The sequence below is a fragment of the Pogoniulus pusillus genome, chromosome 10 (assembly GCF_015220805.1).
Source record: "Pogoniulus pusillus isolate bPogPus1 chromosome 10, bPogPus1.pri, whole genome shotgun sequence".
NCBI lineage: Eukaryota > Metazoa > Chordata > Aves > Piciformes > Lybiidae > Pogoniulus > Pogoniulus pusillus.
This window is the reverse complement of record NC_087273.1, coordinates 10,895,071-10,918,782: the sequence shown is the minus strand read 5'-3', so window position 1 is coordinate 10,918,782 and position 23,712 is coordinate 10,895,071. Positions and strand designations below refer to the sequence as shown.

At 38.5% G+C, this 23,712-nt stretch overlaps 1 protein-coding gene across 1 annotated transcript in view; it reads right to left on the bottom strand.

Moving 5' to 3' along the window:
- SYNPO2 (synaptopodin 2) overlaps window positions 1-19,562 on the bottom strand; it is an 82,730-nt gene extending 63,168 nt beyond the window's left edge. The window contains exon 1 of the mRNA XM_064149879.1: window positions 19,166-19,562. Coding sequence (XP_064005949.1) covers window positions 19,166-19,270 — 105 coding nt within the window. The 5' untranslated portion in view covers window positions 19,271-19,562. The remainder of the gene's footprint in view (window positions 1-19,165) is intronic.
- Between the last annotated feature and the right edge of the window lie 4,150 nt (window positions 19,563-23,712).

Below are 23,712 nucleotides of genomic sequence, written 5' to 3'. Positions count from 1 at the left end.
TGATAAACCTCTTTCCATTTCTATTTGATGACATTCTCCATAACCTAAGAATTGATAGTTGTAAAAACACTACCTACTTTATTTGGATTACAAAAACATTCATAGCTATAGAACATTGTTTAATGTTAGCCTAAAGCATCTGTATATACAGCCATGCATAGGGGTACAGTTGAAATTACACATGAGACACATCAAATGAGCAGCTAGTTTACCAGAAATCCGTAAGAAACAGCTTGGAAATAGTTTAATTTCAATTTACTTAGTATTTTAAATAAATAAGTTTAAACAAAATCATTTAATATTGACATGGAATGGAAACAATTCAAGAGTGTGTAATTGTATAAGTAAGCTAACAATTTCTATTGAAGTGCTGCCTGAGTCCCACAACTCAGCATACTGCTTGAATGCTATTCACATGTTCTTAGAAGTGGGGGAAATATCTGCATGTCACACATGGCTGCAACAACTTCTGAACCTCTGAAAGCCACTGGTATTTCAATAGGTATGTTGTGTATCTACTCAATTGCTCTCCACAGAAAGTCTAACAGGTATTTAGGTACCTCATTGTATGTTTCCCTCTCAGACTGAGGTCCTTCCAAGATTCTTCCATTAGCCCTGCAACTAGTAATTAACGTTTTCTCTAGTACCATGTGAAAAAAAGGTTTGAATGTTAAAAACTCTTTGAATTACTTATTGGTTTTGTTGGGGTTTTGTTTAGCTGTTTGGGTTTTTTATGTTTGTTTTGTGGGTTTTTGTTTTGTTTTGTTTTGTTTTGTTTTGTTTTTATGGGTGGGATCATTTTGCAATTTATTCTAATTTTAGTGAACTCAGGTAAGAACCAGATTTCAATGTCTCATACTTTAAGGAAAATGGCACATGTCAAGAGACTCCCAATAAATTGTGGCCAGATAGCCACAATTACTTTAGTTATCTTTTCTAAGATGCTTGACTATGTGCTATAATTTTTCAATATATTATTTTTAAATGAGTGTTACTGCATACAACTTAAAGTAGTTCCTGGATGTGTTACTTAGATATGGAATAAGAATAGAGTTATAAACTAGCTAAGGGTTGATGGGGAAAAAAACCTGATGTTAAATTCAGATGCAAAAGCAGAGATGAATAATTTTAGTTGTATAGCCATCCATTTAGCCCTGAACCCCTGACACCATGGTTTATTAGAGAGATGGAGACAACAGAATTCTTTGTAGCACAGATTTATATTACCAGAGGAGCTACAGCAGACTTCTTCTGTGTTGTTAACATAAATTAATCAAAACCAGCAGGGGAGCGTCCTTGAATTACAATAGTTGCACTATTCAGAAACTATAAAGACTGAATTTTTAAGGAAATTCAGAAGGCATGTAACTTGGGAAAGAGCCAGCTGGTTTTTAATGCTGCCATTTTTAACAGTTCTTAATATAAGAAACTGGACTGTTGTTTCAAATGCATCTTTGGCATACATTTTCTATGATTTTTGTTCATTGTTATTATGTATTAGCCCAAGCACAATATGGCATCTCCTGTCCCAAACAGATTCTGAAGTATTTTAATGACTTTTGGCCCAAATCTCTGCCAGCTTTAAGAAATGTTGGCTAAGTCAAGGATGCAGTTCTATATAAAGAAGGCTGCAGCCTGCACAGTGATCAAATGCAGCAATGCTAGAGCAAGACATAAAATGCAGCAATGCTAGAGCAAGAGGACCACTGTCTCTGTCTTTAGAAGGTAATCTTTTCCTAGGAAAACTTGCAAAGAGAAAAGGGACACAGGCTAAATAACATAATCAAACCATAGGCACAAGCTGGAATTTTGTTAGGGCACTAAAAGTAATCCCTCTCCTGCAAATGGATTTTCACAAACTGAAATCACTGCCAGTGGTCAGATCCCCAGGTACACATTTCTTGCTAGGGTCAACCAGAGAATGACTCAGCAGGGCCACAGCCACATACTTAATGCACAGCACTCTGGCTTTGACAAGAAGGAAGAGCCTGGACAAACAAAATCACAAATTGAAGTGGTATTATTTTATGTTTGCTACACAGTTTTTAGTTTTAGCATAGACAGAGTTTTTTATAAAATCATGCTGCTAAATGTGACAAGCAGGTATCACCACTGTCACTAATTCCATTAAGTGATGGAATTCCAGCTCACTGTCCTGGTTGACATGCAAATGTGGCATATCAGTCAGCTGTGGTCACACATAGGAGATGCATGGGTACATCTCTGTTTCTTGAAGACAAGGAATGGAAGTGTGAAATTGTCAGGTCCTTAGATTATTTTTTTTATAATGGAGGAGTGGCACTGAGATTGGAGTAGATAGAATCATAGAATCAATCAGGTTGGAAGAGACCTCCAAGATCATCTAGTACAACCTATCACCCAGCCCTATCTAATCAACTAGACCATGGCAGTAAAGATTGGAGTAGATAGAATCATAGAATCAATCAGGTTGGAAGAGACCTCCAAGATCATCTAGTACAACCTATCACCCAGCCCTATCTAATCAACTAGACCATGGCAGTAAGTACTTCATCTAGTCTTTATATTCTAGAAGCCTTTATGTATCATAGAGGACATACAGAGGAGATCATTACAAAGACTTTTTTACATACAAATTAATGAAATCCTTCAATATATAGATGAAAATGTGACACTTCACACTGATACTTACAGGTTTTAATGTTTTTGAATCCCATCCAAGGATTTTCAAGCTTTTCAAACATTCAAGCTTGCAGGCACGCTTTTAGAGAGGCTGCCCCCATCCCTCACTCATGCACTACTCTGCAGCCTCATCACACCCTGCCCTCCCCATCACCTGGCATCATGTAAGGAAAGACAGAGACAGGGACAGCTGACAGGCTGTGCTCCTTTTTCTCCACCCAAGCCATGGACATCCTTAGATGATGTCTGCGGTCCCTTGCAACCTAAGCCATTCTTTAATGCTATGATTTTGCTGCTATCAAACATTCACATTTTGAAAACTTAAAGATCCAAAACCAACAAGAGTTTGATAGTTCTGAAGAATACTGTGTTGCCCTAAACTGGAGTCATATTCTCTCATATAACTTTTTTTTATTCCTCCTGAGCTTTGTTGAAAATGCACTGCAGTTCTTCTAGCATAGCTCCAATCAGTTTCTGGAAAGTTATGCCACTCTATACAGTGTTAATGAAATCAATGTTGGAAGCAGAAGTCATGCAAAGCTTCTATTCTTTTGTCTCTTCTTCCAAAACTATAAATACAAATAAAGATTAAGAAAGATAGTTTAAAAAATACTGTGGGACTAAAATAGAAAAAAAGAAAATTAAATCTCACTCAGATGTTAGATGATAGTAAGTCTAGAAGAATTTTCTAGAAACTAACAACAGAAGAAACAATCACATGCAAATGAACAGGATAACATCTGGAAAGCATAAGCACACATGCAAGAGCTGCTAATTTTGAGGATTTAATTTAATAATTCATTCCTTTCAAGAAGATTAACATGTGGCTACATACTACATACTTGCCATCAGAGTATTTCACCCCAACATAGTAGAAAGTTTTCTGACAGCCCCAGTTACGGTAGTTTAGGACGACATCATTGCTTTCATTTTGTGGGGCTACTGTTGCTCCAACTTACACAAGATATCCTGCCTATTTTCCAACCATTAAATGAGACCCATCTAATCCAGCTGCATTGTTGTGGCCCTATGGAACCTCCAAGTAACCTTGGTATGGATAAAACCGAAACTGTAATAGATCCTCATGACTATTTTTAGAGTGAGCACTGCCCTTACTAGGTAAGAAAGCAACATACAAGGGTCTTGTAAAGAGTTGAGAGGCACTCTTTATAAGTACTTCTGAATTAAGGCTCTGGCAGCTACAAACCCAAAATCCACCATGTAGTATTTCCCTTTAGATGTAGTAGCTCCCTTTAGATGTATGTGCAGTGTTTCAGTCCTCAACAGAAGCCAAAGACTAGATTAAAAACATGAGGTACGTGCGGAAGAGGAAATGGAAATGATTCTGTCTTCTCTGCTTATGTGCATGATTCTTCTTTCAGAATTTATTCATGAAAGAAAAAGTCTGATGGAATATCTGACAATATGACAGCATGGTATTCATGAATGATTGTTTGAAGGAGTGGCAGGAAACCTGTGGTAATGGCAAAGTCAACAGGCAGCTCTGATCTGTATCACTCTTCCAAATGCCAAGCACTGAATAAAGGAAGTAGAGGCTAGAAGGGACTGGGGAAGGCACAGCTAGAAACATAAAAGGCATTTGTATGGATTAGCTTCATGATTTTGTACTTGCTTCCTCAGCAAGTGCTTCTTCATGATTCACATCATTCTATTCACTGGAAATTGATGGGTGATGTAAGCTCCTTAGCTCATGGCACTGTTTATAGCTGTTTAGAAAACCTTTAGAGTCAGATACAAATTTCAGCATCCTGGTGATATAAGAAGTCATTTAAAAACCAGCTGAAGATCGAGTGGCATTTTAAACAGCTGAATAGGAATGCAGAAATGTACAGTGCTCTTTCTCTCCTAAAAGAAGATGAACTGTTTTGAACTGCCTCAGAAGAGACAACTTTGCTGACACCTCTTACTAAGACAATTTTGAGGGAAAGGTGCTGTTACATGAACGCCCAGGATCTTCTCAAGTTTCTCTGGGAAGCACACTTCTTAAACATTGAGTAGTCTTTAAACACGTGTCAGAGGTCAGCACCTTCTTAATTAAATTCAGTGTCAAGCATCAGTGTCCAGTATCCTTTTCATTTTATTATTTTGCCCTAAAACTTACCTTTTTCTTATTAATTTAAAGCAAACATACAGCAAGAGCTCATATCAGCAGGGATTGCTTTCTAGTTCTTTTCCTTCTTCACAGAGAGAGTGATTGGCATTGCAATGGGCTGCCCAGGGAGGTGGTGGAGGCACCGTCCCTGGGAGTCTTCAAGAAAAGACTGGATGAGGCACTTAGTGCCATGGTCTAGTTGATTGGATAGGGCTGGGTGATAGGTTGGGCTGGATGATCTTGGAGGTCTCTTCCAACCTGGTTGATTCTATGATTCTACACAGAAGTAAACTTTTATCTCATCCTCTGTGACTGAAGAATGAAGCCTTGATGCCAGAGATTACTGCAGTTTGTGAGAAGAAAGAGAACAAGTCCAACCTCACCTCATGCACACCACACCATATTCCACACTTGTTCCATTAGTTTTTTATTCTCTGAAAGTGTTTCATAGAATCAGAATGGTTTAGGTTGGAAGGGACTTCAAAGATCACCCAGTTCCAACCCCTGCGCTATAGGCAGACATTGCTCCCACTAGAACAGGTCGCTCAAGGCCTCATCCAACCTGGCCTTGAACACCTCCAGCCACAGTGCCCCTGGGCTACCTGTTCCAGTGTCTCACCACCCTCACTGTAACCCTTTCCTAACATCTAGTTTGAATCTCCCCTCTGCCAGTTTAAACCCATTACCTGTCATCCTGTCATTACAAGACCTTGTAAATAGTCCCTCCCCAGCCTTCCTGTAGCCCTCTTCAGATACTGGAAGGCCACCATGAGGTCTCCTCAAAACCTTTTCTTCTCCAGGCTGAAGAGCCCTAACTATTGTAGCCTGTCCTCATAGCAGAGGTGCTCCAGCACTCTGACAGTCTGTGACTGACACCACAGGAGAGCAACAAAACTCACTGGATTAAAAAAAGAAGTTGTCCAGAGATGGAAAGGGTGCTTCAACAAGGACACCCTCAGCAGGTGTGACAGACACATCCTTGCTTCAGTATTACCTGAAGGATGCTAAGGGCATTTTGCCTTAAAGACTTCTTAGCTGTATGCTCAGTCGAAAGCTGTCACACAGATACAGTTATGGCAGTATCTGTAACTGAGATATTGCTTTAGGTTGTGACTTGACATGCTGAAATGATGGAGGAACTAGAGGTACACAAGGGAGCCAAGTGCAATAGCCAGAATGAAATTGGAGCACACATAAGTGTCGCCTTGCCTGAGAGTATCTCACAAATGTAAAACCAAAGCAATCAAAACAGTTCAAGGAAGTTTTTAAATGAAACTAAACTAACTTTAATTTTTTTTTTTAATTGGGTTTAAAGCAGTAACAGGTTTTAAAGAAAGATTTCATCTGAGCTCAGTTGCCCTGCTGTTGCCTGGAAAGAAAATGTTTTTCATAAGAAAAAGGATTCCTTCCCACCCTTTTCAGCTTCAGCTAAGACTGTCCTAAAACATTTTTTCTGTCTCTCTATTTTTGTCCCAGGATCCAGCAGCTGGTGAACCATGCCAGGATTTAATTCTTGAGAGCTGGATGATGCAGGAATCCAGAAGGCCTGAATTCAAGCCTGATTTGACCAGGCCAATGCATCTTTAATTGTTGCTTGACTCAATTAGCACCCAATGTCTATTTGTGCTAATTCTCAGTCTCTGCAACTTTTCCAGGCCTCTTATGCAAATCAGCTCTGGAAGCAAACAACAAGCAAATGACCCAGAAGGCTGGTACGGGTCTGGGCACCATTGTTCTCAGACTGTGCATTTCAGTGCTTCATTTGTTCATGTAGTAACCCTCCAAAAAAATGACAGGCCACAAAGATAACTATCTCCTTAGGCTTAATTATTGCACCCTGTGTACAATTCTTGCTAGTACTATTTGCCAGAAAAAGAGGCATTCATGGTTCTCTCACTACAGTTAGATTCACTGGATTCTCTTCCCTTTGTTTCTGTGAACACAGAGAAAGAAAAGTGTAACCCTGAGAGTTCCAGAAATTTCTGGTATTGACAACTGAGGAGATTTTCAAGTCAAATATCTCTTGTAGTCACAAACTGTTATGAAATCAGAAATCTTGGTAACATTATCCTGGTAATCTGGAAAATGGCTTTGAAATGTAGCACATCTGGAGCAGAACCAGGGCCTTTCAAGTACAGATTCAGTTATGAGAAAGTGAGTTGGATCACGCCTGTACTTATCTGTCATTTCAAAGCCATCAACTAAAAGTGGGTTTAAGCTGCAAAACTTTGGTGTATTTCCAACACCTTAGCTATTCAAGGATGCATTCATTTTGGAGTACTTTGTAGGAGTTCATTCTTCATCAGACTAGTAAAATTACCTGGTTTTAGAAAAGCTAATATTACAGACTGAAGTCATGACTGACAGTGTATTCAATAGCCATGTGCAATATTACTACTGAATGTTCATAATAATGTGTAAAATAGGTGCAGAAATGTTGTTGTTTCCTCTTTAAAGGACTATGAGTGCCTCATTCTTAAGACCTTCTGAAATGCTCCTTTTTAGTTATTTTTTGTAAGATTGAAATATATTCTAATTACAATGTTTTGAAAGCACAAATCAATCCCTAATACAAATTAATTAAACCCTCCTTAAGAAGATCACATTCTATTTATATATGGACAATAATAAGTTGAAGTGAAAGATATTAAATGATTTATTTAACATTATTGTTTTGATTAATATGTTGATTCTTGATGGTGTTTAGATACTTATTTCTCATGTGACCTACTCTAGATGACCCTGGTCTGGCAGGGCAGTTGGGCTAGATGATCTTTTGAAGTCTCTTCCAACCCCTAACGTTCTGTGATTTGTCTTGAAATTATCTGATCCAGGAGGTAGTAAGCTCAGTGATACTTAGCAGCTTCAATGAGAAAACATGCAAGCTAGAAGCCCAAATTTCTCCAAGGTGCAACTGTCTTTACATTGTTACCTGTGATTCTGGGGACTGTGAATAAGAGCACCATCTAGTGATAATCAATAATATGTCCATGTCATGAAAAGGTGATTATTTAGTCTGAACATAAAAACACACTGCTAATTCACTTAGCAAAGGCATCTAGGGGCTTGAAAGAAAACAGTGTTCTAGCTGTGATTTCCAGTTCAGTCTAATGTCTACTGTCCTCCCCTAGACACTCCTAAACATGCACAACACGTCTTAAAGCTGACTTTGGCTGACAGTATAGATGCCATGTGATAACACTTTAAATCTAACATTTTGTTCCACAAACCACTGAGGTAATTTTGTTATGTATTATTGCAACAAATCCCTCCACCTTTGTGAATGGCTCATTTTAGTTAGCACAACATACTAACTCCACTGACTGAGAGTTTAGGTAAATCCATTCTAATTACCCAGGTATCAAGTTTTTTTGGAAAGACAGCAATTCTGAAACCTGGGGATTTTTCAGTGAAGATGTCCATCTGCTGCTCCTCTGTAGGAACCTGAAGCACTGAGTAGCATTAGCTGTTGGAATTTTCTTAAAGCATCCACGTGTAGTCACAGTATCACAGTATCACCAAGGTTGGAAGAGACCTCATAGATCATCAAGTCCAACCCTTTACCACAGAGCTCGAGGCTAGACCATGGCACCAAGTGCCACATCCAATCTAACAACTAATGATAGTTGTTTTCCTAATTTGAAGAATTTAATAAGCAGGTCTTGCACTTCTCATTCTGAAAACATTATTTCAGTGCATGGAAAGATTGTTATGCATATGTGATAATATATTAAGCTATTTTTCCCTTTCAGATTATTTCCATATGCATCCTCTGTAATTAAATCAGTGGCTTATGGCAGCTAGTCTTTGTAGTGATCTCTGCAAAACAGGAAACTGCAATTCATGGACCAAAATGCTGATCAGTCTATTCCAGACCCATCTGCTAAGCTTCAGTAGTTCAGAGATTTCTGTGATGAGATTGCACGCAAAGAAGAAAGTTTCCTACATTTCTTTCAGTACAAAGGAAGTTCACTGGGAGTCACGGGCACTGTTGTAACCAAGTAACAAGTTTTGATGTCTGAGGCATCGTTTGCCCACAATTTTCAGTGAATTCACTGAAAGCAATATGTAAGCAAGTGTCTGTACTTGTGTATTTAAATAGAAGTACTACCAAGAGAATGATAACAGAAAGCAAAGCAAGAATTTCTGTCAGAGAAGATAAGGATTTAGAGAGGAAAACAGTGAGATGATCTCTTCAGGAGCATTAGTGGTGGTGGTTTAGTAACACTAATGAAATTCATGACCTCATTTCCCTTGATCTTGGAAACACTTAATATTACATAGGTACAGACAACCCTAATACATTGCACAAATCTCCATGTAGCTGCTTTTCTTCTGCTGTTTTTTGGGGTTTTGTTGTTGTTGGTTTGTTTTTATTTTTCACGACAGTTAGATCTTTTCAAATGTGAGGTCAGTTAAGCTGTTGAAGATGCATTTTTGAGAAGTTAGGTGTGCCAACACGAGGAGTTACTCTCTGACTTGTCAGGCCACACCTGTGCCTGCTGAAGATGTCACACCCACAGCTGCTCGACACACTCTTTCCTTCTCCCTGTCCAGACCTGGAGATTTCTGTGCCTCAAATCTTATAGGTGAGCTCCTTGTATGATTGTTCCCTGGGCTCTCAAGGAAAATGAGGTGAATAACCAAAGCTCAGGTAAACTAAATTGTTTAAGAAATACCTGCTCATTGCAACCAATACAAACCTGTCTATTTGCAGAATTGAAGAAAGCAAGAGGGCAGTTACAAGTAGTCCCCTCAACCAGAGAGCAGCTGGGAGATAGGGCCGCAGTCTAAATTTTCTCCTCAACTTATACATTATCAATTCTTTAACAAATAACTTCTAGTTCCCAGCAATGTCAGGCTAGTACCTATTATTAGCAATCTTAGCAATTTCACTCTTTTATATGCAAACTGAGATGTCTTAAACTCAATTAAACTCAGGCCACACCTTGAGTACTGTGTCCAGTTCTGGGCTTCTCAATTCAAGAGAGATGCTAAGGTGCTGGAACATGTCCAGAGAAGGGTGACAAAGCTGGTGAAAGGCCTGGAACACAAACCCTATGAGGAGAGGCTGAGGGAGTTGGGGTTGTTTAGCCTGGAGAAGAGGAGGCTCAGGGGTAATCTCATTGCTGTCTACAACTACCTGAAAGGAGGTTGTACCCAGGTGGGGGTTGGTCTCTTCTCCCAGGCAACCACCAATAGAACGAGGGGACACAGTCTCAAGTTGTGCCAGGGTAGGTATAGGCTGGATGTTAGGAAGAAGTTCTTGACAGAGAGAGTGATTTGCCATTGGAATGAGCTGCCCAGGGAGGTGGTGGAGTCACCATCCCTGGTGGTGTTCAGGAAAAGTCTGGATGAGGCACTCAGTGCCATGATCAATTTGACTGGATGGGGCTGGGTGCTAGGTTGGACTGGCTGATCTTGGAGGTCTCTTCCAACCTGGTTGATTCTATGATTCTATTCTATGATTCAATTGAATATCTTTGTCCTTACAAAAACTTCCAATAGAGCTTGGAAATGAAATGTACAGTTATTAAATAGCTTGGAAAAAAAGTTACATTGCACAACAGTGTTATCAGAATACCCTGAAGTCTAAGGGGATTTTATTATTTTGAAGGGAACGACTTCTGCTAGACATAGAAACTGTAGTAAGTAGATCCTTAGCAAAATCTGCTACACCCTTCCCACTGAGGATTTTTAGTCTTGATATCTGCTTCTAATTAAATATCTGCACTATATTATGCATACTAAGGCCTGGTCCTTTCCCCTTTAAAACCAATGGCAAAGCTCCCATTGAGTTCATGGGAAAAAATGTAACAACTCCTTTGTTAAGATTTCCCTTATAGCATTTTCAAATCTTAGGTTTTTAAAGCAAAGATTCAGACACCAAGCAGCTCCTGATGCTCCTTCTATTAGATAGAGAATACTGGGAAGGAAAATTTTGGTTTTCTTAAATGATGTTCCCCTGTGATTCCATTTGTCCTCCTTTCAGTTACTCTAAAGAGCTACATTGGATGTGCAATTGTCTTGCATTATCTTTATTTTAGAAACTGTCTTGAAACTCAATCTTGTAGCAATTTATACCATACGTGGCATGTTTATGCTACAGAGAACAGACAAAATGAAAACAGCAGTACAGAAAACCATGGCTTACCTACTTTCTTCATAGTTTTGACCCATCACCAGTTCATCTGCTAATGAATTGTAATATAAAGCATGTTTACAAAACCCAAAGCACCCAGCTTCCTAACTGAGACCACATTTCTAAGATACACTTACAAAAAGGCAAGTTTATAAAATAATGATTCTACAGCTGCACAGTCCAAGATGACCTAACTCTTTCAATGCATTTGATGTCCCATCCCAGATGTTGGAGGAGATATCAAAGACTCAAAGGATTCAACATACATTTCTGTGGAATTAGAAAGAGGGCTTGTAGACCATGGTTTCCTGCTAAACAAGAAAGGAATATTCTGTGCTGTGCTGTGCCCAGGGCTGCTGCACATGGTAGAGAGCTCAGGGGACAAGCCCATTGGCTCTGAACTCAGAGCCAGGTTTTCATTATAATTTACCTTCCACATAAGCAATAAATGAACCAGACACTTCTTTACTGTTCTTAGCACCCTACTGAGAGCAAGGTGCTGAGGTGTTTTGAAGATTCTTGGCTTTCATGCTCAACACCATGTTTATTGGCAGGTAATCAAAAAAGAGCACTTTGATTTTAGCGCACACTCAAGTGTTTCAGTCTAAATGTGCATTAGTCTCATCCTAACATCCACACTGAGTAGAGCCTACAGATTCTAATGAAATGAGACAGATGGGAAAAATTACAGAAAAGGAAAAAGAAGTCCACTGTGTAACTTGTGTACATTAGGTCTGAAATTCAAAACCTCCAAGAAGGGGGTTTACTGCCAGTTTCATTCCAGACAGTGAACAGTGCTCGTAAGTGCTGGTTGCAATCTAAATGTTATCATTTTTGTCCAAGGTTAATTCTATGCACAGAATTGTTCCTCTCAAATTTAAAGCTATCTCTAGAAAGCAGGCTTGTTTTATAGAGTGCTAAGCATTTAACCCATGAAATATGGTCCTTTAAAGTATTTTCTGTTCTAAATATTTCTGCTGTACATACGAAGAACACTGAGTTCTGTAGCTGGAAGAAAGCCCATCTGTGATATGCAGAAATCTCTATCTGTCTCTTCTCAAACAATCTGACACAAGCCTAAAGGGCTTTGTAAACAACATTTCCTGTTGTGATATTTTAATGTTGACTTAGCCAAGAGTCTTCCTATTACATTCACATTCACAGTAAGAATGCAACAGCAGAAAATACAGAACAATGAAATAGAATAATGTCATGCAGTGTATTTTAAATGTTCACAGCAAAGAAAGAAACAACCAAAAAAAAAAAAGAAGCAAAGCTTTATACAAAACAGCAAATATGATTTAGTAGGAATATACTGGTATTTTTTTTTTTGTTTCAACCAGTGTGAATTATGTTGTTCATTCTGTTTCATTGAAAACTGTCCTGCCATGAGAGATGGAAAAGTGTCTGTTGGAAACAAGCACAAATGAATGCTACCACGTATCCATGCTTGTATTTGCCTAAATACTGTGAAAGCATGCCAAAACCAGCTTGGTCTGTAGTTCTGAATATCCAAAATAGGGTATACAATCATGTGTTAATTCAGCCTGCAGTTTCTAAACTAGGAACAACTAGATGGGACTTCAGGACTTAACATTTCTGCTAGCACAGTAACTGGAATGTAAAAGTTTGAATCTGTCTTTTGAAAGTACATCTAAATCTTTGCTGCTAAAGGTGCATGAATATTCTTCCTCATTATTTTCCTAACTAGCAATGGCAGATTTTCAGGACTATAAACAGAACATTTTCTTTAGGTTTCAGAAAGTTCAGTTCCTTCTTTTGTTTTGCAAAATAAATTAACCTAACATCCATAATGCTCAACCTCTTCTTAGTTTGTCAATGAGAGTTTTGTCATTTGCTTAATTAGAAGCTGAACTGTGTCATCTAAACATGTACAAAAATGCATTCGTTATTAAAATGGCTCAGAACTCCCGATGGAGTCAAAATACCCTCTGGAAAAGATAGATAAATCCACAGTTTTCCACACCACTCCTGATGTGAAAAAAAAATATATATAAATATGCCTTACAGGGTTTTCTGAACATCAGCAAATACCAGCTGTGTCAGATGGCCTGAAGAGTGAATTTGAGAATGAGAGTTTGTCCAGGCTGCAAAAACAAACTATGTTTGGAAATGTATTAGCTAGCAAATTTAAACAGTTTTAAATACAGCCCAAGTAAGGCAAGTTGTGTTTAAAATCGTGTAGGTGAACTCTAAACTCCCCTCCTGCAAGAGTTCAACTAGCATGTTTTAAACATGGCTGCTGCTAATGTATGAAGTTGTATTCAAACTCTGCTTAAAATGTTAATTGATACAAATAAGGAAATACCAGCAGGGTCATGTTAGCTCAGTACTGAGTCTTTACTCAGCATGCTGAGCATCTTCATTTCAAGCACACTGACAAATATCTTTTCAGAAGCAGATGGTAGGAAAGCATCAACTCAACCCCATAATGACTTCTAATGTCATCTAAAAATGATGTGAAATACCAAACAGTCCCTTCGTCTTACTACAAGGATGATTCCTAAGCCACCAGTGCAGAGACAAGCAGGGGAGAAAAAACCCACTGCCTCAGCAGCTATGGGTTATACTCCTCTGTGTGATTAGCATTGAAGTGACTCAGGACCATGAGTATAACACAGCTGTATTGACCAGGTCTTAACTAGAATGTAGTGACTAGAGCCTCAGCTTTTAATAACCTAGATTTATGCTAGATATTGTAAGAATTTGCCAGTGGTGACAGTGTAAGAGAAAGACAGAAACCTGAAAAACATTCCTTAAACCCAGCAGCTTTGATGTGGATAGGCCAATTGTCTGCTCATGTACCTCTCATATATGTGACAGCAACGTGTGTTGCCTTACCTGAGGATCAAAAGTGTAACGGCGTTAACACGTCCACTTGGGGTTGTTATGCACATGTTCAGTATTTGAGACAAATGCAGGGAGAAAGTAAAACAACCACAAAGCCCACCTCTGTGTGCATCCAGCATCAAGTAATCTTGTTCAGACACCAGCTTTTTGCACTGTTGGTTCATGTTGTTACCAAGTCTTTGAGTTTCACTTTCAGTTTCAGGTTCCAATGCATCCAAAATGATGAAACTGAGACTTGAACTGAAATCTGAGCATTTTGATGGACAAATGCACAAGTCTAAAATGACCAGGCAACTAGTTGTCACATGTCATTATTGAGCCAAAGGTAGAACCATTACTTGTGCAGCAGCAGTAGCAGAAATGTATTCCAGAACTGACCAAATGGTCACAAACCGTAGACGTTTTGCATGGAGCCTCCTTGAGGTTGTTAGTTTTGAATCCTGAATTATTGAAGTACTTCATAAGATTAATTTAGAACTATATTTAACATTTACTCGATGATAGAAAATTGCATGATAATTTAGCATGTTTGGACATAAGATCACGTTCACAGCATAGTAAAAAAAATCAGATTGCAAAATCACATTGGTAAGAGTTTCAAAATATCCACTAAGTTCTTTTAAGTAGCTTAACAGATGAGAGGATAGGCATTACACCTGTAGCTATGCACTGGAAAGCTGGAATGGTAGAATTTAAAGGAAGGCAAATGCTGCTCTTTCATTTAAAGAAAAAAAAATTAGTTGAAAAGAATTTAGTTGAAAAAGTACAGAAAATCTGTCAGCACTTTAAATAAATGCTGTGTGTTTCTCCTCATACATTACATGTTGTTCTGCTGCTGCTGCTGGATCAGGGGGATATTGGGCTGAATGCTCTTGTAGGTATAAAAGAAAATATCATCATTCCCTTTGAAGATACCTTTCCTGATGAGGGGTATGTATGCAGAAATTTCTTTGTATATACTACATACAGAGCAGAGTACTTCCAGAGCTGGCGTGATCTGAATTCAATAACAAGTGAGGAACCTTGTTGCAATATCATTCGTTTACCCAGTGTCTCAAGTGTGAAAACCACCAGCACAACTGCTCAGATGGAGTCTTAAACATCTCTTTATTTTTACTGATCAGGAAAAGAGGACTGAATTTCCTTTGAAGTCCTTAGAGGTCTGAGTCATGGAACTTACAGTCCTTGAATACTAGAACTATTTGTTAAGTTCTCAAACTTAAATTAACAAGACTCTGACAGATGCAAACAATGAGTTCATCAAATTGCTGTTTGGTTTAGGTAACAAATATGCTGTGAATAACAAACCTCCACTGCAACCAGATAATTTAATGGACTTACATCACGGTTGAACTATTAAACTAAATCCTCTATAGGACCACTCTATTAAATTACCTGCTGCATAAGAATTGCTTCTCAAAGTGTATAGCTTCATTATATAGAACATAGCTGGTAATGTTAAGTGTTAGTAGAAAAACTCACAGGACTTTCTTTCAAATGCTAGTCCAGAAATCCATCCATTATTTTGTACATACAGGTTTAATAATTTTTAGGTTAAAACCAGCAAAGAATTTTACAAGGAAAAAAAAAAAAAAGCTGTGATACTCATTAAAAAAAATCATTCTTTCATACATCTCACAGTGGAAACAGAGAGGACATCACATGTCACTTTGCTCTTATATACCTTGAATTCTTAGCCATCTAGGGTCACTGTTGTGATTTCCCAACCATCTCCAGCTTTGGGAAAGTATCCTACAGCATGATACTGACATGGTTTAGTGTCTTGGTGCAAACACAGCACAACTGATTTGCTTACAGCACACTGGTTTTTCTTAGATTTATACTCCTGGATATATTTTTTTTTCCACCCAGTAATATATATTTATTATATATAATTTTTAGCACAATATATCTTTCGACACAGTATTTAAAACAGGTTTTGTTTTGTTTTGAGTCAGTATGGCATGTGTGAACAGAATATAGAACATGCAGGGTTTTTTTTTAACTGAAAACAAATTTCTATGAAATATTTACAACTTTAGTGGACATAGCAAAGTAGCTGGAAGTATTGATCCAGGGTTGGTAGGAGGAGGAGTGCTAGACAGTTAAATGAACACAGAAAACAAGTCAAATGCTTTCAAAATGTACTTGCTGAATAAGAGTAAAAAATGAACACACAAATTTGTATTAAAAAAAGAGATCCATTTGTTGTAACCACACATCTAACAAACTACTGAAATGTCTTGAATCTCATTTAGTGGTTGCAAAATTATGTGCTGGTGGAAATTTCCTATTTTATGTGATGGTGAGAAAGAATAACGAGGTATTTCATAGGAAGGCAGAAGGTTTGTCTCTATCTCTCTGTTAATACTTTGCATGATGATGGAAAACAATACTTTGTGCTCCAGGCAAAACACCCACTGATTTTAATGGGAATGCTGCTTGCATATATGGGTTTAGAGCTAGGCAAGGAACAATGAGGAGGTACAATAAAACCTCAACAATGTAGTAAAACAATATTTTAAAAGGCATAAACCAAACTAGTAAAACTTGCTTCTGGCAGTGAGCTGCAGCAACTTATTTCATTAGCTTTAAAAACAGTGTCTTTCCTTTACCAGAAAGGTATATAAGTGTGACTTGGGGATTTTTGTATCCTGCCATATTTCTTGAATTGTCTCACTTCCCTCCATTTCACACCTGTCTCTCTCTAGATCTGTACCACAATCCCTGCTCTGCTCATCACCAGGGGGAGAATGCGCTTGCCTCTGCACCAGTCCAGGGATGTATTGTGCTCAGGTTTTGTCAGCAATCAGGCAAGTGACCGCTCTGCAGCTTTCCTAGCTCCTGCAAACTGACACCAAACCCAGAAACACACATCTCTAACAAAATCTTGGGTGCTGTAAATTGGCGATGACCTCATGGAGCTATGTTAGTATGCACCAGTGGAGAAGCTAAACCTTATACTGGGGGAAAAAAATCCAAACCAACCTAAACCAACCAAACAGAAACAAAAACCCACACCCACACCACCAAAAAACAACCTGACGAACAAATCTTTATTGTGCTTAGGAAACAACCTTCAGATTTTGGAGCAGTAGGAAAATTACTGTGCATTATTAAAACTCAAATCACTAAGCTGAAATGACTATGGGTGATTCCTTATTCTTTCAGGAGTTATTAGATTCATTTTCCACAGATAACAGATTAAAACCTGAAAACATTTCCTCTCCCACAAAAAGGTCACACACAGTGTAGCTGCAGACCCCCCACCTTGCCATGCCTTGACCTGGAGACCCACATCTGCACGCCTCTTCCAGAGCCCAGATCCCTGGGGAGGACAGCAAAGCCTGCTGACAGCCTGAGTCTCAAAGCAAGCTGTGGCCTGTCAACTCTGAGTTTCAGGTTTTCAGCCAGATATTCCTGTCAATTTTCAAATCCCACTGATCTTTACTAACTCTTGAGCGTGGAGAAAGGAATGATCTGGAAGTCATAAAGCATCCAACCCACCACATTGCAAAGACACATACGCTGATATACATGTACCCTTACAAAGGGTGTTCTGAAGTATTGCATTACACAGCCGTTTGATTAGGTTCATTTGCCACAAAATTTATTTTTCTAAACTTAAATATATTTTACTGGTGGAGTTTTCTATTAGAAGTAAGGCACAACTGTTACCATGTATCTAATTCTCATGTCTCAACTTGTAGTGGTAAACCGGAACCCAGATTTAAGTGTCACAGCCTACAGTGTGAATACGGGGGAGGGGAGGAGGAAAAAAAAGTATAGCCTATTGTCATCAGGAAAGCTAAAGCTTAACCAGCATCTTGTGTTCAAATGACTGTGGTTTTTACTTTTGGTTTTACCTAATCAAGGCCCCTTGTCTGTTACAGTTACAATATTTTCGGTCCTAGCTACAAGTTTTCACTAGATGGCAGGATTCCACTGGCAGCTATCAGGGGCTTAACTTCCAAAGCAACAGCTGCCCATCGGGAGGAGAAAACTTAAACATGTTCAAGTTTTGCAAAGTACAAAAAAAAAAAAAAAAAAAAAAAAAAAAAAAAAAAAAAAAAAAAACCAACCAATCAAACAAACAAACAATTTAACAGGAATGAGAAAAATTATACAGGCGGTCAGTAAATCACTGCTCTGTTACTGAATAAGATTCACATTATCGGCTGGAAATCACTGAAAATAGCAGTGAAAGATGTTGTTTTCTTGATAGAGATACTAAAAAGACCTTCTTGTATGAAATGAGGTAGAATTACTCCTTCTGCTAGTCGTGGAAAAGTTACCTGACCCAGTCAGTTACATTTAACTAATAAATAAATACATTGACTGTTTAGGGACGTTAGAGCTTAAATAGCTAAACTACTGATCTGAAATACTATATCGAAGTACAAAGCATCTAACACTCAACATACTGCAATTCTAGGATACTAAAAGACAATGAGATATATTTTAACCTCTCTTTCTCAATTTAACAAGGCAGAATTGATTGTATGATGATCAGTCCCAGTATCATTTCAGCCAGTGGTATTTTGCTGACCTTGGGGTGCTGGACAAAATATGTCCTCCTTGTCTATAGGAACAGAATGCCTCTCCATACAGTTACATAAGCCTTAACAAACCTGACAAATTTTCATTGTTGCACCAGTGGAGAAGCTGTTGCAATAGAGTGAGAACTGATTTCTAACAAAACTACTTTTTAACTGTTGTTTTTGCAATTTGGGGGTAGCATTTTCATTTTTTTCCTTAATTCTGAATTCGTACTGTTTGTTTTGCTCTCATAGTAATTTTTAGTGTTGCTTATTAAATATAAGAGGGAATTTTTTTTATCTATTAATGCTGCTTCTAAGACTGGATAACTTTCCAAACCCAAAGATAGCTCAATGTAATGCTTTCCAAGGGTTCCCTAAAATAGTATGAACATTTTTCTCATTATAAATACATATTTATTCTATGCTTAGAGTAGAAAAAAGTACCATAAATAGATGACTGAAACAGCATTTCCTAATATGAGATTCATTTTTTTGCAATATGCCTAGTACATTCAAAAACATACAGTGAATCAAAGAGGAGCAGAAAGACAAACACCATCTTACAACTCCAAACCAAAACATTTAAGACAATGCATGCAATGCTTGCAAGCTAGCAGAAAAGAATCATTCCTTTTTACTGAAACAGAACTAATCAACACCTGTAGAATTTCTGCAAAACAAGTTTTTAGCAAACCCACAGATTCTTAGCAAATTCAAAGAAGCATCACAGTAAGATCCACACTAATCAATTCCCTGCAAGCAGCATATATTTAACCAAACTATTCACTTCACTCGTGTCCACAAAACACCAATAACATCTTTCTCTCATGATCCTACCTTGGCGATTTGCAAAGGCTGCTTTTGCTCCTTGCCACCTTGCAATCTAAAGCCCCAAGGTGCCCCTCCGCTCATAGCAATGCAGAGATAATCCCCCGTGCCCATTTTCCTGGTGCAGTTAGGCAGCTTTCATTTACGGAAGAACATGTAGCAGTTTGTCTTGCAGATGTTCAGCGAGCTGGAGATCTGTCTGCCAGGCAGAGCTTGAGACCCAGAGCACCACACTGTTGCTGCTGCTGTGTGCTGCACTAGCAAATGTAGTCATTCAGAAGACTGTAAGCGCTCTCTCCGACCAAGGGCACAGCCCACTCTTTCGTCAGATTTCTACGCTCAGCCCACCTTCAAAGTAAAGCAAGTAACGACAAGGAAATGCTCACGAAGAGCCTCCACCATGAGGCAGAAAAGGCTGTATTTAAACGTGACTCTAATGACAGCTAAATCAAAACAACAGCAAAAAGAACTGTACATTTCCCAGGGACAATCCAGGATGTAAGTTTACTTTAGTAACTGGTGCCAGACAGTTTAAGCTCTATTTTACCCATTTCTTGGCTTCTTACTCCAAACAAAGAATGAAATAGAATCTTGAGTGAAACATCATATAGATCTTCTGGGTAACTGATACACTGTGATTGATCCAGGATTATGATTTTCATCTCTACCCCACATGCATTTTCTGCAGGACTGCAGGCGTGAGGGGAAAAAAAATTAAAAGTTTCATAGTTGCTTCTTTTGCTGTTTCTCTCTAACCTCAGTATAGTTTAACATGCACTGCTATTTATCAAGGATCTGGATTATTATTGGACCTTAATAATAGCTGGTTTTATGCAGCCTGTTGCCTTTCCTTCCAGAAAGGAGAAAAGGATTAGTGGAATGAAGTATCCTGTCTCTCTACTGATGCTATCAGTGGATGGTTTGCATTGTGTCATTAAAGGGGAACTTTTCTATAACCGTGTAAAAAAGATTCAGTAGGAAGTTGATTTGCCAGTACCTCACAAGACCTGGGTTCAGTTCTCCTCCCCTTTGCTGACTAGGAGTAATGCAGACTGTAAACAGCTGAGCTCCTCCATATCTAATTGGAGTGGTTTAAAACTGTGCTAACAGCTGACAGTGTAAGTGCTCCTACTCACCTCAGCCCAAAGTCAGTCTGCTTGGCATAAATCACACTGCATTTTTAACTAAACTGGTTCTAAAGGAGAGGGTTCAGCAGGTGGGAAAAAATATCTTTAACAGATAGACTAGTTTCTGAAACAGACAGGTCTTGCTTAGAGATCCAGGTTACTGGGAGTTGATGTGAGATTCCCAGAGCCTAAATTCCACTGAGGTTCCTGTATGCAGTGGTTTTGGTTGGCTAGTTCTAGGTCTTCAGAGATATCAGGGCAACAGGTAACTCTCAGCATTGAAGTTAAAACTTTTATATCTACGTTGCTAAGTCCACGTGTCTGTCAATCAGATGTCCCTGAAGGGACAAATCTTTGCACTACAACAACGTTCTTTAAGGATCATTATGCAAAATATCAAGGTAGAGACAGGATTTTCTGTTAAACTGAAATACTATGTCTGGAAAAAGTAAACAGCCTTTTAATATTTCACTGCCCTCTAATACAACAACATGGTTCTCTAGAAGTTAAATCATCTTGTGGAAGTAATGGCAACAACAGATAATGTGATTGCCCTCAAAAAATCTTTTTCTTTTCTTCTGTGTTTATATAGATATACTGTAATGGTAATTACTCCAGAACAAGTTGTGAAAGGAGCAAAAATCATAGAATCATAGAATGGTTTAAGTTGGAAGGGATCTCGAAGATCCTACCCCCACCCCCACAATCTTTAAGAGTAGCCCAGTATAACAGCAAAGCTTTGGGGACATTTAAAGCTGGTGCATTTAAACTCGTGTAGTACTCTGCTTGCACCAGCCCAAACTATGGTCCTGACAGGAGAATAAAAATAATAAAATCTTTTTTTTTCTAGTCAGTATGTTAAGAGTCTTTTATAATAACAATTCCAAACAAATTACTGCATTTCCCCCCACTTCTAATAGAGAATTTCTTGCTCTGTAGTAAGAAAAACATTTTTGTCTGCAACTCAGCTATTCTCATGATGGGGAGACCCAAAGCTTCCTATGTCCTAATCTAACAAACAATGTTCCATAGACATTAACTCCCATTTGCTTTTTATAACTTCCTTTAATGCTTGTGCTGCAGCATATCTTGCTTTTTAGTACTAGTCTTATCTTGCACATTCTCTGCATCCTTTGGGATTTCTAAATGCTGGTCAGAAGCTGGTGGTCATGATAAAAGTGGAGTTATTCATGGAGTTTATGAGATTTTGGTCTCTGTGGTCTCCATAGCATAAATAAATTGCATGCATTCTGAGATTTTTTTTTTTTTTTAATCCACTGAACAATTTAAAGCTAATGGCAACCACAGCCACTTCACCACTGTCACCATCTCCATCATTTCACTGAAACCTAAAGACCCACTTCCAGGCAACAACTGACAAAAATGCTGTGTCACAAAAAATAATATACACTCAGTAGCTGACAAATGCCAGAACTCACCCAGCATCTATCTGTGCCCAAGTACAGGTAAATCTGTGGCTTGAACCTGATTTCTATATTGAGACATGTATGAAAAATATTCCAGGACCACCCCCTACCTGCTCATCTGCTTTCAAGAACTGACAGTCAAAAAACCCAGCGCATTAGCTTTGATGAGATGTGGTAAACTAAGAGCAGCCTTACTTGGACCAAAGTGAGGCCATCTGCCTTAAAATGCTGTCTTTGGGAAGTGGTTGCTTAGGAGAAAGAATAAGAACATGGAAAATGTGTTCTCCTTTCCTCAGGCAGCCTCTAGTGTCTTCCACACAAAAACTTCCTAAGCTGGATGCTTTGGACTTAGCAAGAGTTACGAATTTCTCTTCCATGAACTTCCCATGCAATTTCCTCTTGAGTTCACATAACTTTTGGTACCTATAACATTGTAGGAAGTCATTCCTAGCTACACTGTGACACAAAGAATCACCATTTCTTCTTTGAATGCAGATCCTACAGACTCATTTGACATCCCCTGCTTCTTGGATCACAGGGAGCTGTGACAAAGCAATTCCCAGCCACAATTTCCAGGCAGTCATCTCAGTCATCTTTTTTCAAGGGAAGAAGAACACAGTAATGAGTCACATTTTCTGCAGAAGCTGTCTCATACCTTTCATTATCCTTGTTGCCTCTGTATTTCTACAACTTTTTTGAGCTGGGGACCTAGAACACTGCACAGCCCTCAGCCTGCAGGCTAAATGGACTGCAGACAAAGTTGGGATTTATACAATAACATGGTTTCATCTATTGTGTGTTCCAGATGCTAACTCAAATGTTGCTAGCACCTGATTTGCTTTATCAGACATGGTCGAGTCGATGTTTTCAGAGCATTATCTTTTAAAATCTTAGAATGCTTTCTGACAAAAGTCACTTCAAATATCATTGTTTTATAGGTGAATTAATAAGGTTTTCCCCAACGTGTATCACCTTATACTTCTAAGCCATGTTATGGCATGGCTGCTTAGTTTTCTTAAAAGCCTCTGGTGAAGGAATTTGTTGAAAGCCTTTTGTAAATCCAAGATCAATCAGATCACCCTTATCCACGTGTTTTTTTATCCCCTCAGAGGCCTGCTTTATGTTTGTGAGGGAGAATTTCCTTTTATCAAAACCTTTTTAACTCTTCCCAGAGAAGTCATATTTATCCAGATGTCCACTGTTCCTTATTACAGTTTCCCTCTGTTTGCTTTGTATATATATATCAGTCTGAGTGGCTTGTTGTTTTCTGAACCTGTCTTGGCACACTACTGTTAAAGAACAGCACTTTGTAATCTCAGGTAACAGTTTTAGGTGAGTCAGCTATTCCAGCCTTGAATTCCTTTAAAGCTCTGTGTGGTCTTGGTAACTATTCTTTAATTAAATTTGCCTCATCTACTGTCATTTCTCTTATGGTAATAATATTTTGTGATTCTGCACATTTTACTCTAAGTGTCTTTATCTGAAATCTAATTTATAGCGTGTGGTTCTGTGGTTGAGTTCAGAAGACATTCTACAACTGTGAGAGGAAATAAGATAGAGGTTTGTCTTTCATTCAGCAATAAAAGCAAAGCTGTCATTTCACCTGCAGTTTCCTATGATAGTATCCTAGGGCTGTGGATTCTTTAAAAATGCAAACCTTTCCACCCATTCCTTAGTAATGAGGAAGAGAGAGAGGGAAAGGAGATATCATGATCTCTAATTTATGGGCAGCATTCTACTGCTGTAAATACCCATATGGTCTGATTTCCTCCTTTTTATGCATTGCATTTTCCTTTCCTATCTTATTTTTGTTCACATGAAGTCAACAGAATCTAGCTCCCTAAAAATGCCTGCTTTAACAGCTTTCTGGTACATTCTAACTATATCATCTGTAAACAGTTTCATAAACTACCTAATTTATTGTAGGATGTGATTTTAGCCAAATGGAAGAGTCAGCAGTGGGAGTAAAAAGGGGGGGGGGAAAAAAAAAAGGCAGTGCTTT